The sequence below is a fragment of the Pongo abelii genome, chromosome 13 (assembly GCF_028885655.2).
Source record: "Pongo abelii isolate AG06213 chromosome 13, NHGRI_mPonAbe1-v2.0_pri, whole genome shotgun sequence".
Lineage (NCBI taxonomy): Eukaryota > Metazoa > Chordata > Mammalia > Primates > Hominidae > Pongo > Pongo abelii.
Genome location: NC_071998.2, coordinates 121,501,817 through 121,516,537, shown reverse-complemented (window position 1 = coordinate 121,516,537; position 14,721 = coordinate 121,501,817). Strand labels below are relative to the sequence as shown.

The 14,721-nt window shown below is 58.7% G+C and overlaps 1 protein-coding gene across 3 annotated transcripts in view; it reads right to left on the bottom strand.

Moving 5' to 3' along the window:
• The window catches only part of NCS1 (neuronal calcium sensor 1), a 65,263-nt gene extending 51,592 nt beyond the window's left edge, over positions 1 to 13,671 (bottom strand). The window contains exon 1 of one of the 3 annotated variants that reach the window (XM_063713851.1): positions 13,475 to 13,671. In XM_063713851.1, the coding sequence (XP_063569921.1) occupies positions 13,475 to 13,538 (64 nt within the window). In that variant the 5' untranslated portion in view covers positions 13,539 to 13,671. 3 annotated transcript variants of the gene reach the window in all.
• Between the last annotated feature and the right edge of the window lie 1,050 nt (positions 13,672 to 14,721).

Genomic DNA, 14,721 nt, shown 5'->3' with positions numbered 1-14,721 from the left:
AAGCCTGAAGACAATAATGGCCCGGCAAGGCTGTGTGGGCTGCTGGGCATGCAGGGGGTGGTGGGGCCGCTCTCCGAGGGGCAAGAACCCGGCCAGTGCAGGCTTTGAGCTCTCAAGCTCCTCCTCTGCCCAGCACACACACCATATATTTTTGAACAGAAGGAAAGCGTTCGCTGTTTCCCCCACAGTGCCAAAAATAGCCCCAGCTCCTGCCTTTGAACAGGAATCTTTCGGTTCCTACAAAGAGGCAGGAGCAGGGCCGGGAGGAGGGGCCTTGCTGGGTGGCTGGTGACTTGGACCCCTCCTCAACTCCCCAGCCCCAGCAGGTGAGAAGGGTCTGGGGTCCTCACGAGGCCTGGCCAGCTGGGGCCCAGCCTCCCCACACCCCACTTCTCAGGATCCCCCAGCCCCGGAGGAAAACCCCCCTCCCCCAGCCCAGGAGGTAGGAGAGGGCTGGACAGAAACAGAAAGCAAAGCCCAAGATGGATAAGAAGGAACTTCGTTCATTCATTGGCTTGCTCGTTTATGTACTTGTTTTCTCATTCACTCCAACAATATGCGCAGGCTCTGTTCTAGGAGCGGGGGCTACTCCAGCAGCCATGCAACAAGACGCAGTCATGCAATAAGATGCAGTCGGTCCTCACAGCTCCCAGCTGAATCAAGGGGGATGGTGAAGCATGTCGTCACCACCAGGACTGAGGAGGAGGCCGGGCCCAAGGACACCCCCCCTGGAAGTAGCCGCTGGGATTTGATGCAAGTGTGGGCGAGGATGGGTCCCACCCATGGCCAGTGGGAGGAAGCAGAGGGCTGGGTCTGATGAAAAGGTGCCTGCCTCTGGGATGGCCAGGTGCGGTGGCTTACACCTGTAACCCCAGCCCTTCTTTTTTTTTTTTTTGAGACAGAGTCTCGGAGTCTCGTTCTGTCGCCCAGGCTGGACTGCAGTGGCGCGATCTCAGCTCACTGAATCCCAGCACTTTGGGAGGCCGAGGCAGGCGGATCAAGGTCAGGAGATCAAGACCACCCTGGCCAATATGGCGAAAACCTGTCTCTACTAAAATATAAAAAAAAAAAATGAGCCAGGCGTGGTGGTGCACGCCTGTAATCCCAGCTACTCGGGAGGCTGAGGCAAGAGAATTGCTTGAACCTGGGAGGCAGACGTTGCAGTGAGCCGAGATTGTGCCATTGCACTCCAGCCTGGGTGACAGAGCGAGACTCTGTCTCAAAACAAAAAAAGAAAAAGAAAAAAAGAAAGAAAAGGTGCCTCTGGGCTGCCCTAGCACGCTGCATGGCTCCCTCATCCAACCTAGCAAAAAGTCCGCAAGAGGTATTGTCTTCCTGTTTTATAGGTGAAGGCGCGGGGATGCATCAGGAGGGATTAAAAGCCTGGGATGTGCCGTGCCAGGCCCTGTCACCAATGTTTTCACATGAATCCCATCCACAATCCTGGGAGGCATCTGCCCATTTCACAGATGAAGTCTGAGGGCTCGGTGGGAAAGGCCAGACCAAGGTCCCAGAACTAACCAGTAGAGGACATGGGATTTGAATCCAGGCCCGTGGGTCCCTGAGAGGAGCCCCGGATACCAGACCACCAGAAAAGCCATCTTGGCTCAGCATCCCTCTCCCAGTTCTGCAGAGATTCAGAGAAGGAAGTGGTAACAGGGCTAGAAGTGGAGAGCAAAGGATTTGAACCCAGCTCTGTTTGGTTCCAAGTCTAGGGCTCTTTCTGTTTCCCATAGCAGAAGAAAGAAAAGAAAAGATGCCGGGCACGGTGGCTCACGCCTGTAATCCCAGCACTTTGGGAGGCCGAGGCGGGCGGATAATGAGGTCAGGAGATCGAGACCATCCTGGCTAACACGGTGAAACCCCGTCTCTGCTAAAAAACACAAAAAATTAGCCGGGCGAGGTAGCAGGCACCTGTAGTCCCAGCTGCTCGGGAGGCTGAGGCCGGAGAATGGCGTGAACCCGGGAGGCAGAGCTTGCAGTGAGCCGAGATCGTGCCACTGCACTCCAGCCTGGGCGACAGAGCGAGACTCTGTCTCAAAGAAAAAAAAAGAAAGAAAGAAAAGAAGGAGGGAAGGAAAAAGGAAAGGACAAAAGAAAAGGAAGGAAGGAAAAGAGAAAGAGAAAGAAGGAAGGAAGAGAGAGAGAGAAAGAAGGAAGAAAGGGAGAGAGAGAAAAAAAGAAAGAAAGGAAGGAAGAGAGAAAGAAAGAAAGAAGAAAGAAAGAAAGAAAGAGAGAGAGAGAAAGAGGCCACTTTCCATCCCCAAAGGCCAGGGCTGTGGGGGAGCCGGGGTGGCCATGGCCCCACAGCTGGGGACAGAGAAAGGCACACTGAACCCACTTCCCTGCTGAAAACTCAAGCCTGAAATAAAAAGGCAGAGTGCTATTTCTGCCTTGGGTTAAACATTCCTCAAAGCCACATTCCTCCCGCCCTCCCCCTGCTCCCCTGCCAGGGAATCCAGAGCACAGTGGCCTGGACGCCTCACCAGCTTCCTGGGGCCCCCTCGGTGGCTCAGAAGTGCCAAAGCCAGCAGCTGCCCTGCACCCCCTCCTGGGCAAGGAGCTCCTCCCCCCAGCCGCATGGTCAGGGCACCCGGAGCTGAGAAATGGTGACATCACATCTCACAGAGAGTGGAAAAGATGGGGAGACTGCGGCCCTGAGAGGGGCAGCCAGAGGCCACAGCAAGCCAGGCTGGAACCAGGACCCAACTCTCACCTCCCTGGCTGTCCCCCTTCCCCAACAGACTGCAGGTCAGGAGCACAGGCAGGTCCTGTCCTGGTCACCAGGGAGAGCAAACCACAGCACCGCAGGGAAAAACTCTTCGGGAAGATCCCAGCCTTCTGCAGAGGCGAGGACACCCCAGGCCACACACCCCACAGACACCAAAGACCACAAGATGTGGCCCAGACCTCAAGGAGCTAAAAGTCACGGGGGTCCCCTTGGCCACCATGCCCCCAAAACCCACACTGCACCCGTGAGGACCCGGTCTCTTTCTCTGTCGGAAACACACCTCCAAAGGCACCTGGGCTAAGCCAGGCACAGGGCAGGGCAGGATGGCCAGGGGCACTCGGTCCTCACCACCTTGTCCGGGACAAGGCTTCCCAAGAGCAGGGATGGTGCCAGCACCGTAAGATGGGGGTACGTTGCTCCTGAGTTCCCAGGGCAGGAGGATGACCGTTGAGATCAGCCAGCCCACACACGGTCAGCACCTCCTGAGCCTCCACTAGGGTGGGTTGAGGCTGAGGAAGCCTTTGAGGCCAGGGCACAGCTGCGCCACACACTCCTATCAGCGCCTCTCCTCCTGCCGCCTTTCCACAAGGCCTCAGCTCTGCCTCCTTCCTGGAGGAAGCCAAGGCGGAGGCTGTCCCAAATCCCCTGCAAGAGGCAGAACCTCTGGAACCAGCGGGAAGGATCCTATCCACCACCAACCTCACACCCAGCCCAGGAGTCCAGGATGCCTGGCCAGTGTCTGATGCTCCAGCAGCGGCTTGGATGCTCCCAGGGACGAGGCGCTCCCTCCCCTTGGCAGGGAACCCTAAGGTTTTGAGGCTCACAGAAACGGTGGGAGGCGGGCGCCTGGTGGGAAGGGCGTGGCTCTGGCAACATAAAGATCTAAGCCTGAACCCCGATTGGCCATCGACTGGCTGGCTGGGGGGACTTGGGCATGTCCCTGAACTTGCCTGGGCCTCCCTTTCTTCATCCGTAAAATGGGTATAAGAGTCCCTACTCCCAGGGCTTTGGGGAGAGGGCAGCACTCAGCACTCCTGGCCCCGAGTGCCCACTGGGTAAACGGTGGTCGTCATTGCTGTCATCTCCCCCCAACCACAATATTCCCCCACTGCCTCGGGGAGTGGCAGCTTATCACCTGGTTCCAGACCTGGCAGCTGAGCTCCCAGCCTTTGGCGCGGCTCCCGGCCTGTCTGTGCCTCCCTCCCCAGCGTCCCCCACCCCCAGGCACACCTACATTTACAACCTGTACAGAGCTGCCCTCACACACCACCACACACGTGCGCACAGGCGTGCCCGGCTCACCCACTCCTGACACACGCCATGACCCCGTCACTCACGCTCGGAGCGTGCCCACGTGAATCGGGACTTGCCCACGTGCCCCGCAGCACCCGCCCTGCCTGCAACACCCACACCAGGCACCCGGGCCCGCTCACGCTCACGCTCACCTGCACACCTCCGTGGCGGCTCCCTGGCACCTCCACCAAGCAGGGGCCCCTCACCGCCGCCCACGGCTTCAGTGTGCAGACTCCAGGCTGACAGGGGACGGGGATCAGACCCCAATGGCACCCCTCTCCAGCCGTGGGACCATGAGCCAGCTCTCGTCCGCTCTGAGCCTCCACTTCCTCATCTGTAAAGTGGGGACCCCACAGGGCTCCTGGGTGGAGTTGGTGAGGAACACACGTGAACACCAAGGACAGGCCTGGGTCACACAGAACAGGCCTAATACCAGACTCTCACCGCAGCGACAGCCCCTGACCGTCCCGTGCTGCGGCTCGCAGATCCTCCGCCACCACCATGAGCAAAGGGAGTGCCGAGATGAGCTACCAAGTTATTCCTAACCCCGCACACAGCTCTGTGTAGTAGAAGTCCCTTATCCTTAACTCCCAGATAAGAAAACTAAGGCATCAAGAGGCTAAGAACCATGCCTGAGGCTGAGAAGATGCAAGGGCCTGCCTGGGTCTTGAACACCAGAGCCCAAGCCCACTCCGTCCCTGGGGCCCTGATGTACCTTCCCCACTGGGTCTCACTATCTGGCAATTTGAACATTGTACAGAAAGGGAAACTGAGTCCCAGAGGGAACTACTGACTCCAAAGCCACTGTCCCAGCCATGATGGTCCTGGGACTGAAGCCCAGGCGTGCTGCTGTCCATCCTCTGAGCCCCTGGGCGCACAGGAACCTAAAAGCCAGCCTGCCACAACCCTTCTCCCTCCCCAACTCACCAAGCCAGGAGCCGGATACAGAACAATCCGGTCACCAACCCAGCCAGGCCACCACAGAGGCCCTCCACGTTTGCCACTCACTCCCAATTCAGCTGAGAGCCTGTGACAGCTCACTCTGTGACTGCCCAGGGGAGTGGCCAAGAACGGCTGTCCCTGATACGGCCGGTCCAGCAGCCTCCTTCCTGGGAGAGCATTTACTGAGCACTTACTATATGCAGATCCCTGTGCAAACATCCCTGTCTCATGCGCAAGGGACCTCAGAGCTCAGAGACGTAAGGAGCTGGCCAGGATCGCCCAGCCAGGAAACAGCGGAACTGACCTTCAAGCCCTCAGCACCTGCTGTTCTGCCCTTGGTCGGAATATGACCCCAATCTCAAGTTACCTAGAAACGCTGCAAGGTAATCTCTGACACTCTCTGCCCTGCAAAATAGATCACACACAGAATGTGAAAATTGATTCATCTTGTTATGACCATAATGATGATGTGCTTTTTAATTTATATTGGCTTTTTTTCTTACCAGAGTGCTAGAGATATTTGGGGCAAGATGAACCCCAGCAGAAGACTTCAGTGAAGAAGTCAAGACATCCCTAGGCCAGGCGTGGTGGCTCACGCCTGTAATCCCAGAATTTTGGGAGGCCAAGGTGGGTGGACCACTTGAGGCTAGGAGTTTGAGACCAACCTGGCCAAAGTGGCAAAACCCCGTCTCCACTAAAAATACAAAAATTAGCCAGGTGTGGTGGTGCACATTCTAATACCAGCTACTAAGGAGGCTGAGGCAGGAGAACAGCTTGAACCTGGGAGGTGGCGGTTATAGTGAGCCGAGATCGCGCCACTGCACTCCAGCCTGGGTGACAGAAGTCAGATTCCATCTCAATAAATAGATAGATAGATAGATAGATAGATAGATAGATAGATAGATAGATAAAAAGAAGGCAAGACATCCCTATCTGAACCCCAACAGCCAACCCACCTTGGCACAGTGGGAGGTGCCCTGACAGGAACAAAGCGGTTCCTGCCACGTATTTGCTGTGTGACCTTGGGGAAGATGCTTCACCTTTCTGGCACTTAATTTGCCTACTTGTAAAATGAGGGCATTGAACTACTTGGCCCCAAGAGTCTCCTCCAGCTGAAAGATTCTAGGATTCTATTTCATAGTAATCAAAGAAATAAACATTGAGACAGTGAGCCACCTCTTTTCCTCCCCATACAATTGGCAAGAATTAAGGAAAACAGTAATACCCAGTGCTGGCAAGAATGCAGAGAAATAGGCACTCTCTCATCTACTTTTGCTGAAAATGTAAATTGGAACAGTCTTTCTGGAGAGCAATTCAGCAATTTTTAATCAAAAGCCTTTCAAAACATTCCCAGCCGTTTAAACTCCATAACCCCATTCGGGGTTCTTATCTTCAAGAAAAGATAAGGGCAAAGATTTAGTGCAAAGACCTTCATGCAAAGATGTGGTACAAAGATGTTCATCACAGTATTTTTAATATGGGAGGAGGAACCTAACTGTCCAATGACAGGGGATTAAATAAAATATGTTCTGTCCATATGATGCACCAAGAAAAAGAATCATGCTCTAAAAGCATAGTTCATGATACGGGCAAACATTCAGAATGGTCAGGTTTTTTTAAGTCAGAAAATAAAAAGTAGATAATCCCAAATTTACAAAGTAATGAAAACTATGAGGCCAGGGACAGTGGCTCATGCCTGTAATCCCAGCACTTTGGGAAGCCAAGGTGAGTGAATCACCTGAGGTCAGGAGTTCAAGACCAGCCTGACCAATATGGTGAAACCCCCGTCTCTACTAAAAATACAAAAATTAGCTGGGAGTGATGGTGGGTGCCTGTAATCCCCAACTACTCGGGAGGCTGAGACAGATTTGCTTGAACCCGGGAGGTGGAGGTTGCAGTGAGCCAAGATAGTGCCACTGTACTCCAGCCTGGGTGACAGAGTGAGACTCTGTCTCAAAAAAAAAAGAGGAGGGAAGGGGAGGGGAAGAGAAGGGAGGGGAGGGGAAGGGAGGGGAGAAGAGGGGAGGGGAGGGGAGAAGAGGGGAGGGGAGGGGACGGGAGGGGAGAGGAGGGGAGAGGAGGGGAGGAGAGAGGAGGGGAGGGGAGAGGAGGGGAGGGGAGGGGAGGGGAGGGGAGGAGGGGAGGGGAGAGGAGGGGAGGAGGGGAGGGGAGGGGAAGGGAGGGGAGAAGAGGGGAGGGGAGGGGAGAAGAGGGGAGGGGAGGGGACGGGAGGGGAGAGGAGGGGAGGAGGGGAGGGGAGGGGAGACGAGGGGAGGGGAAGGGAGGGGAGAAGAGGGGAGGGGAGAAGAGGGGAGGGGAGGGGACGGGAGGGGAGAGGAGGGGAGGGGAGAGGAGGGGAGGAGGGGAGGGGAGGGGAGACGAGGGGAGGGGAGGAGAAGGGAGGGGAGGGGAGACGAGGGGAGGGGAGAGAAGGGGAGGGAAGGGGAGGGGAGGGGAGGGAAACGAAGTCCTACTGAGTCTTCCTGCTAAATATATCTGGAATCTGTCTTTCGTGTCATCCCCACCGACACCCCAGTTCATCACCATGGTCACCTTCCGTCTCATCGCCACCCCTCTTCCCCGCCAGTCCATTCTGTGGACTGCAGCCAACAACAATTTTTCTAAACCCAGATCTAATGTGTCTCTATCGCCTCCTTCCACGGCTCCCTACGGATCTGGAATAATGTCCAAATTCCTTCCTGTGGCCTCTCACAGGGTGACACGGGCCCAGCCCACTCGACAGGACACCCCCCCCCCCGCCCACTGCCCACGCCTTGCCCCAAAGGCGCTCAAGACAGGACTTGGGAGCAGCAGGAGCTGGGTCCGATCCCAAGGCCTCTGCCGGGGAAAAGGGCTTTCCCCTGACACGGGGAGATGGGAGAACCCTGCGGGGTGATGTAGGGAAGGGAGAAGCTGGGTCCCATTTAACCTGGATCCCAAGGAGGCAGAAAGGGCAAAAAGAGGCTGTGAGGAGGAAGCTGGGCTCTGGGGCCTGGGTGAGTCCCCGCCATTCACGAGCTGCCCCTTCCCTCTCTGTACAAGGGGGTGACCACAGGCCACCTGCCCTGGACGCGGAAGACTTGCACCCTCAGGACCAGCTGCTGCCAAGAGAGTTTTGAAAGGTTACCCTTGTGGCCGGGCGCAGCAGCTCATGCCTGTAATCCCAACACTTCAGGAGGCCGAGATGGGAGGAGATCGCTTGAGGCCAGGAGTTCGAGACTAGCCTGGCCAACATAGCGAGACCCCATCTCTATAGAGATAAAAATATAAACAAATAAAGGTTCCCCTCAGAACCAGGCACCAGGCTAAACCCTTCATATGCCCCGAATCCTCCCCAACACTGAAGCCTTCCAAAACCGCCCATTTTACAGAGGGGGAAAGTGAAGCCGGCGAGAGGAGGTTTGCCCAAGGAAGGGGCCAGAACCGCAGAACTCACCCCCGAGCCCTCTTTCCCTCCCAGGGACTCTCCTGCCAAACAACCCCTTTGTCTTTCTGGCCCGCTCCCCGGACTGCAAAGCTTCTCCTGTTTAGATCCATGGAGTTGGAAGGCAGGTCTGACGGATGAGCAAACTGGTGCTCAGAGAGGCCAAGGGACTTCCCCAAGGTCACCAAGGCCGAGTGAGGACCCAGCCCCACACCCCAGGGGATCGAGTCCTCTCCTAATAACACAGGTGATGTTTCTTGCCCAGATGCCCATCCTGATGCTGAGAGTCCACCTCAGTCTCTCCTGCTGCTGCTCTGCTCCACTGTCAGAGCAAGGGAAGGCCTCCTTGGTCCACGCCCACGCACACGAGATGTACAGGGACGGCCGAAGCCCCTCCCTGGCGTTGGTCCTTTCCTCTCCTTGTGGCGCACCCTGTGCCTGGCTGTGGGCCCTCCCTGTCCCCACGCAGCCATCACACAACCCCCAGCTTTGTCCCAAGGTGGTCTCCAGTGACTGCCTCCCGAAGGCAGCGGCTTGCCCCACCCTGGTTGAGCACAGTCGGTGGGGACTGATGATCAGAGAATACTCCTCACCCTAGAGGAAGGGGCCCTCATGGGCCCCAGGACAGTCCACAACTAGAGATACCCAAGAACCCAACTGCTGACCCCAACCTGGAGCCAGGGACCCGTCCTCTGCTCGGGGTCACAGAGGCGTCAGCCGCGGGCTCCTGCCCTCCACATGCTCCTGTGTGCCGGGCACCATTCTGGGCATCAGGGAAAAGGCAGAGGAGAGCCAAGGTTGGCAGGCAAGGTCAAGGCAGAGCCTGGGCTGACCAAGGGCAACAGGGAGGAGGTGGCCACCCCTGAGTCCCGGACCGAGGGTCCCTGGGAAGGGCCGGCAAACATCATGGGGAGAAGGAGAAGGAGAGGGGAGGAGGGCAGAGGTTCTGCCTCTTGGGCCTGGCTGGCTTGGGCCTGCAGTGGCCTCAGAAGCCTTTAAGGGGATGCAGCTCAGACCACCACAAATGGCTTGCACCCCCATGCTCAAGTTCTCAGATAACCCGGCTGCTTTCCTCCTGAGGCCGGGGATTCCATCTCTCTCGTCCACTCCTCTGTCTCCATGCCTGGCACACAGTGAGCACTTAATGAACAGGCCAGGGCAGCTTCACAATGCACAAGTGGGGCTGGGGAGGCCGCTACACGTAAGAGCATGCCCCTGCTGGGATTCAGGCACAGCAGTCATAGATGTCATCTTCTTTGTGCCAGGCACAAAGACCAGAGTCATAGGAAGATTCCTCTGTGGAGAGAAGAAATTTGCCCACAAAATACACATAAGCCTAGTTCAAGATGAAGCTGTATTGTATGGTCAAAATAATACATATTAAGGCCGGGTGCGGTGGCTCAGACCTGTGATCCCAGAACTTTGGGAGGCCAAGGCAGGAGGATTGCTTGAGGCCAAGAGTTTGAGACCAGCCCAGGCAACAGGGCGAGACCCTAACTCTATAAAAAAACATTTTTTAATTAGCCAGGTGTGGTGTTGCACACCCATGGTCCCAGCTACTGGGGAGGCTGAGGCAGGAGGATTGCTCGGGCCCAGGAGGTCAAGGTTTAAGTGAGTCATGATTGCACCATTGCACTCCAGTTAGGGCAACATAGCCAGACCCTGTCTCCAAAAAAAAAAAAAAAGAAAGAAAATGAACAAATAAGCATTAATGATGATCACTGGCATTTATTGACCACATACCCCACACCACATATCAGGCCCCATGCTGCACATGAGTTACCCTGTTGACTTATCACATCCTCTGAGTTCAGGTACCATGAGCACACCTATTTTGCAGATGAGGAAACTGAGGCTCAGGTAGGTGAGGGAACCGGCCCATCCCACAGCCGGGACACACAGGGATGCCAACAGCCTCACCAGCAGGTTGGAAGAGAGTGGGCCAGACCTCAAAGAAACTGGGCTGCCCGCAATGCTGACTGCCACTGTCTAAGTCTTGGCTGCAGAGTGACCCCGTCCACCTCTCCCTAACCTGTTGCTGGTGGAAGGCTGAGGATTGGGTTAGGGTTTGAGCCAGGTGGAATCCCGGTGTGTCCAGTGAGGGCCACACTGCTGGGGCCTTTAGACACTCCTGCTTCCTCACACACACAGACCATCACAGACAGCCAGAGACGCCTACCAAGGACACTGCCCAGCACCAACTTGGATGTGGACCCATGGCTCCCCTCTAGGCCCCCTCGGCACTGTGGCCAGCTATGCACGAGGTGGGCTAGGACCCCCAGCATACACTGGAACTGTGGTCTTCAATCGGGGCTCCCCAGGACCACGATCTGCAGCACAAACACGTGTCAAGGATGCAAATTCCTGGGCCCCAGCCAGACCTAAAGATTATCAGAAATCCGGGAGGGCATCCCAGGTACCTTCATGTTTATTAATCAACCAGGAGATTCTGACATTTGAGAGTCCTTCCTGGGGCGCTTCTCTTGACCCCATACACAGAATCCCCCAGAACAAAGAGCAGATGGCTCCACTCCCCATCAGAAGGAAGCCCATCTGGGGGCCAGAGAACAAGCTGGAGGCTTTCTCTGCTTGTCCTGTTGGGCGACTTTTCATTCTGTGAACCTACTAAAGGCCAACACATGGGGGGAACACAGCTGTGAGCTCCACACACAAGGGCCTGCACTAGGGAGCTGACGTCAGCGTGGGAGGCAGACAGGAGGCCAATGAACCCACCGCCACCTCCAATGGCCCACCCCTAATAAGGGCTTCGACAGAGGAAAAGTACCCAGGCCAACTCTCTCCCTGCCCAAAACTGTTCCACGTCTCCAAAGGCCTTTAAAAATAGCCCAGCCCAGCACCACAAGGGCCAGTTCCTAACAAAGCTTTGTTGACTCAACTTCTCTCAAAGTTGACAGATCTGCCCGGAGGAGGGGGCCGAACAGGACGATCACCCCAGGCCCTTCTCATTTAGAATCCACCATCATGGGCTTCTAGCAAAAGCCAGAAAAAGACACCCAGCAGACCTTTTTTTTTTTTTTTTTTTTTTTAGAGACAGAGTTTTGCTCTTGGAGCAATCTCACCTCACCTCCGCCTCCCGGGTTCAAGCGATTCTCCTGCCTCAGCCTCCCGAGTAGCTGGGATTACAGGCATGTGCCACCATGCCCAGCTAACTTTGTATTTTTAGTAGAGACGGGGGTTTCTCCATGTTGGTCAGGCTGGTCCACCCGCCTCAGCCTCCCAAAGTGCTGGGATTACAGGCGTGAGCCACTGTGCCTGGCCCAGAAGAGCTCTTGGTATGAGCTCTGAGGTCTCTCACTAGGTTTGGAGCAGGACAGACTGGAGTTCAAGTCCTGGCACTGCCTGGTCACTAGCTGTGGGATCATGGGAATGCCACTTTGCCCCTTTGAGCCTTAGTTTCCCCATCTGTAAATGGAGATCGTAGCAGCACCCAGCCTGGTAGAGCAGTTGTGGCGGAGTCGAGGTGCTAACGATGCCAAGAGCTTGGCACATGACATGCTCAATGAGCAGGAAACCTGGCTTCACTCCCCTGTCCCACCATGATGGAGGCATCCCATGCAGCCCATGCACACCACTCCTCACCCTCCCCCGGCACAGGGACCCAGGAAGTCCACCTGCTGGTGGCTGTGGGCCACATCTGGACTTAGCTTGAAGGAGGCCCCAGCGAATCTCACAAAACAGCAGCCAGACTGGAATGGGCCACCCACCTGCCCACCTTGGAGAGAGATGAGAGCAGCCCTTTGCCCAGGGGCTTCACCCCTTCCAGGTAGCAGCTCCTGGGATGTGAGCTCCATGCTGCAGGATTGCACAGGAGAAGGGCCAGCACCTCGCAGCAGACTAGCACCCGCTCAGGAAAACCCCCTTTGTTCCAAGCATGAGGGGTGAGGGGCATGGAGCTGAAGCGTGGGCTTGGACAGACCTGCAGACGTGCCCAGAAGACCGATGGAGTGGGGGGAAGCGGGGAGCAGAGGTTGTGCAATGCACCACCAGGAGCTGCCTCCCCAGCCTCCATCAACACATGGGGCTGGCGGTCAAGCTGCTGCCTCCGGGGATGGTGCAGAGGGCCTGGGCCCACGCAGCTGCCCGGGGATGGGTTCTGAATTCCAACCCAAGCCCAGAGCCACTGCCCCCTTCCAAGTCAAACACCCAGGCAGAGGTCCTTCCAGACCCCGATGCTGAAGCCTTGCCTCTGGCCATCCCCTGGGTGGTCTGGACCCATTACCATTAACCCCTGGTATGCCAGGGCACCTCCGGAGAGGCTGCAGGGAAGGGGGAAGCCTGGTATGGAGAAACTAGGGCTGCAAGGTGACTGCAGAGTTGTGAAGTTAGGCAAGTGGAGGGAGACACACTGAGAATGATCTGGAGACGTCCAGAAAGGACAGGCCCTCCTCCTCCTGGCAGCCCGAGACAGCTAATGATCACACGCGGCCCAGATGGCCCGGGCTGTAGAAACCCATTTCCCAGTCTGGCAGACAGAGATGGGGCCAGGGAGAATCCAGCCTGTAAGTGCTGCAACCCACTGGGTGCCGGGGACCCTTCGCCGCCGTCACCGCACGACGAGCGCTGTGCCAAGTCTCGCCACCCCCCACACACGAACGGGGCCAGGGAGGGGGCGACAGGCCAATCTCGCAGCGGCGGCGGCGGCATCGTGATGCATGAATCACCAGCCCCGCGCGCTCGTGCCAGTCGGCTCCGCGCAGCCGGGCGCCCCCTCCCGGGACCACCGCCCCACCCTCGCAACAGCCCCTGCCCGTTGGGACAGCTCTGCGGAGAGGGGGCCGCCAGGGGGCTGGGGCTGCCCCTCCGGACCTAGGGGTGGCGCCGCGCACGCCGACCGGCGCGCACTCCCCGGGCTGGGGGTGCCAGAACAATGGGGCCGGGCGGGGGGCAGGGGCGCGGCCCGGGAACCTCCGAGGGGTCCACAGCAGAGGCCGGGCGGGGAGGACGGCCCGGAGGCGGCAGCGCGGAGCGGGTAGCGCGCGGGTCCGGGGGGCGGGGGCGGTGGGTGTTGGGGTGACCGCGGGGCGCGGGGCGCGGGGCGCGGGCGGGGGGCTGGGAGCACTCACAGTAGGTCTTCCTGGTCAGCTCCTCCACAACTTCGGGCTTCAACTTGCTGTTGGATTTCCCCATCCTCGGCGGCCGCGGCCCCCGCCCCCCCGGGCCGGACCCGGTTGGGGCGCCCAGCAGGAGCGGCTGGGCCGGGCGGGCCGGGCCGGGGCCGCGCCTTTGTCTGCGGCGCCCGCGCTGCGCTGCGCGGCTGTCGGCGCTGGGGCGCCCGGGGCTTGGGGCGGCCGCTGGGCAGGCCCGGGCGGTCCGGGCGCCGCGGCGCGGGGATGCCTGGGCTGGGCGCCGGCGCCGGCGCGGTGTGGCCGCGGTCGTCCCTGGTTACTGGGCTCCGCGGCACATGCTCGCTGCTGCCTCCCGCCTGCCGCCGCCCCTGCGCTCCCCGCCTCCCGCCTCCCGCCCGCACCCGCGCGCCAGGGGTGGACCCGGAGCCGCCACTCAGCGCCCGGCGCCACCTCCCGCCCCGCACCCGCCTGGCCGCGGCCTCCGCCAGCGGGACCCCGGCCCCGCCAGCCCGCCGGAGGGGCGTCCCCTCGGCTCAACGCGGCCCCAGGGCGGGGCAGCCACCCCCGCCACCCCCTCCCCGAATCCAGCCCTGGCGTTCCGGCCCCCGCCGCGGCGGGGAGGGCCCGGAAGATCGGATGTGAATGAGGCCAAGTCCCGGCCCGGAGACATTCATTCATTCGACACGGATTCATGGGGTGCCGGGGACACGGCGGCCCACAGAACAGGAGCGCCCCAGCCCTCGCAGGGCGGGCAGGGCTGTACGGGATGCCGCAGGTAGCGGTGGGGGCACCTACTCTCGGCCTGGGGGCAGGTGACCTCCAAACCCAGGATCAGGAAGGGAGGTGGATGCAGAAGCGTTCTGGCCCAGGCAACCTGGAGAGGCGGGGAGGCCTGCACGCCCGAGGGAGAGCTCCCCGGCTTGCAGGCTTGCGCACGGCTGCAGGCACAGGGGACTATGGAGAAGGGCAAGGCCCACGGGGCAGGCCGGGAGAGGCCCCTCGCCGAGGAGCTGGGCCCCTGCCCACCAGCGCCCATGAAAAGACTTCAGCAGAGTGATGGGTCAGAGCTGCTGGAGTGACAGGTCAGAGCTGCTCAGAGCTGTTTCTCTGAGCCTAGGCTGGGGTGACAGGCTCCACCTGAATGGACAGAGGGCAGTGGATTGGTGTAAGGGGGTGTGGTCCAGGGGGTAGGTCCAGCATGGCCTTCCCGGTCCACCTCATCCAACATACCATCACATCTTGAG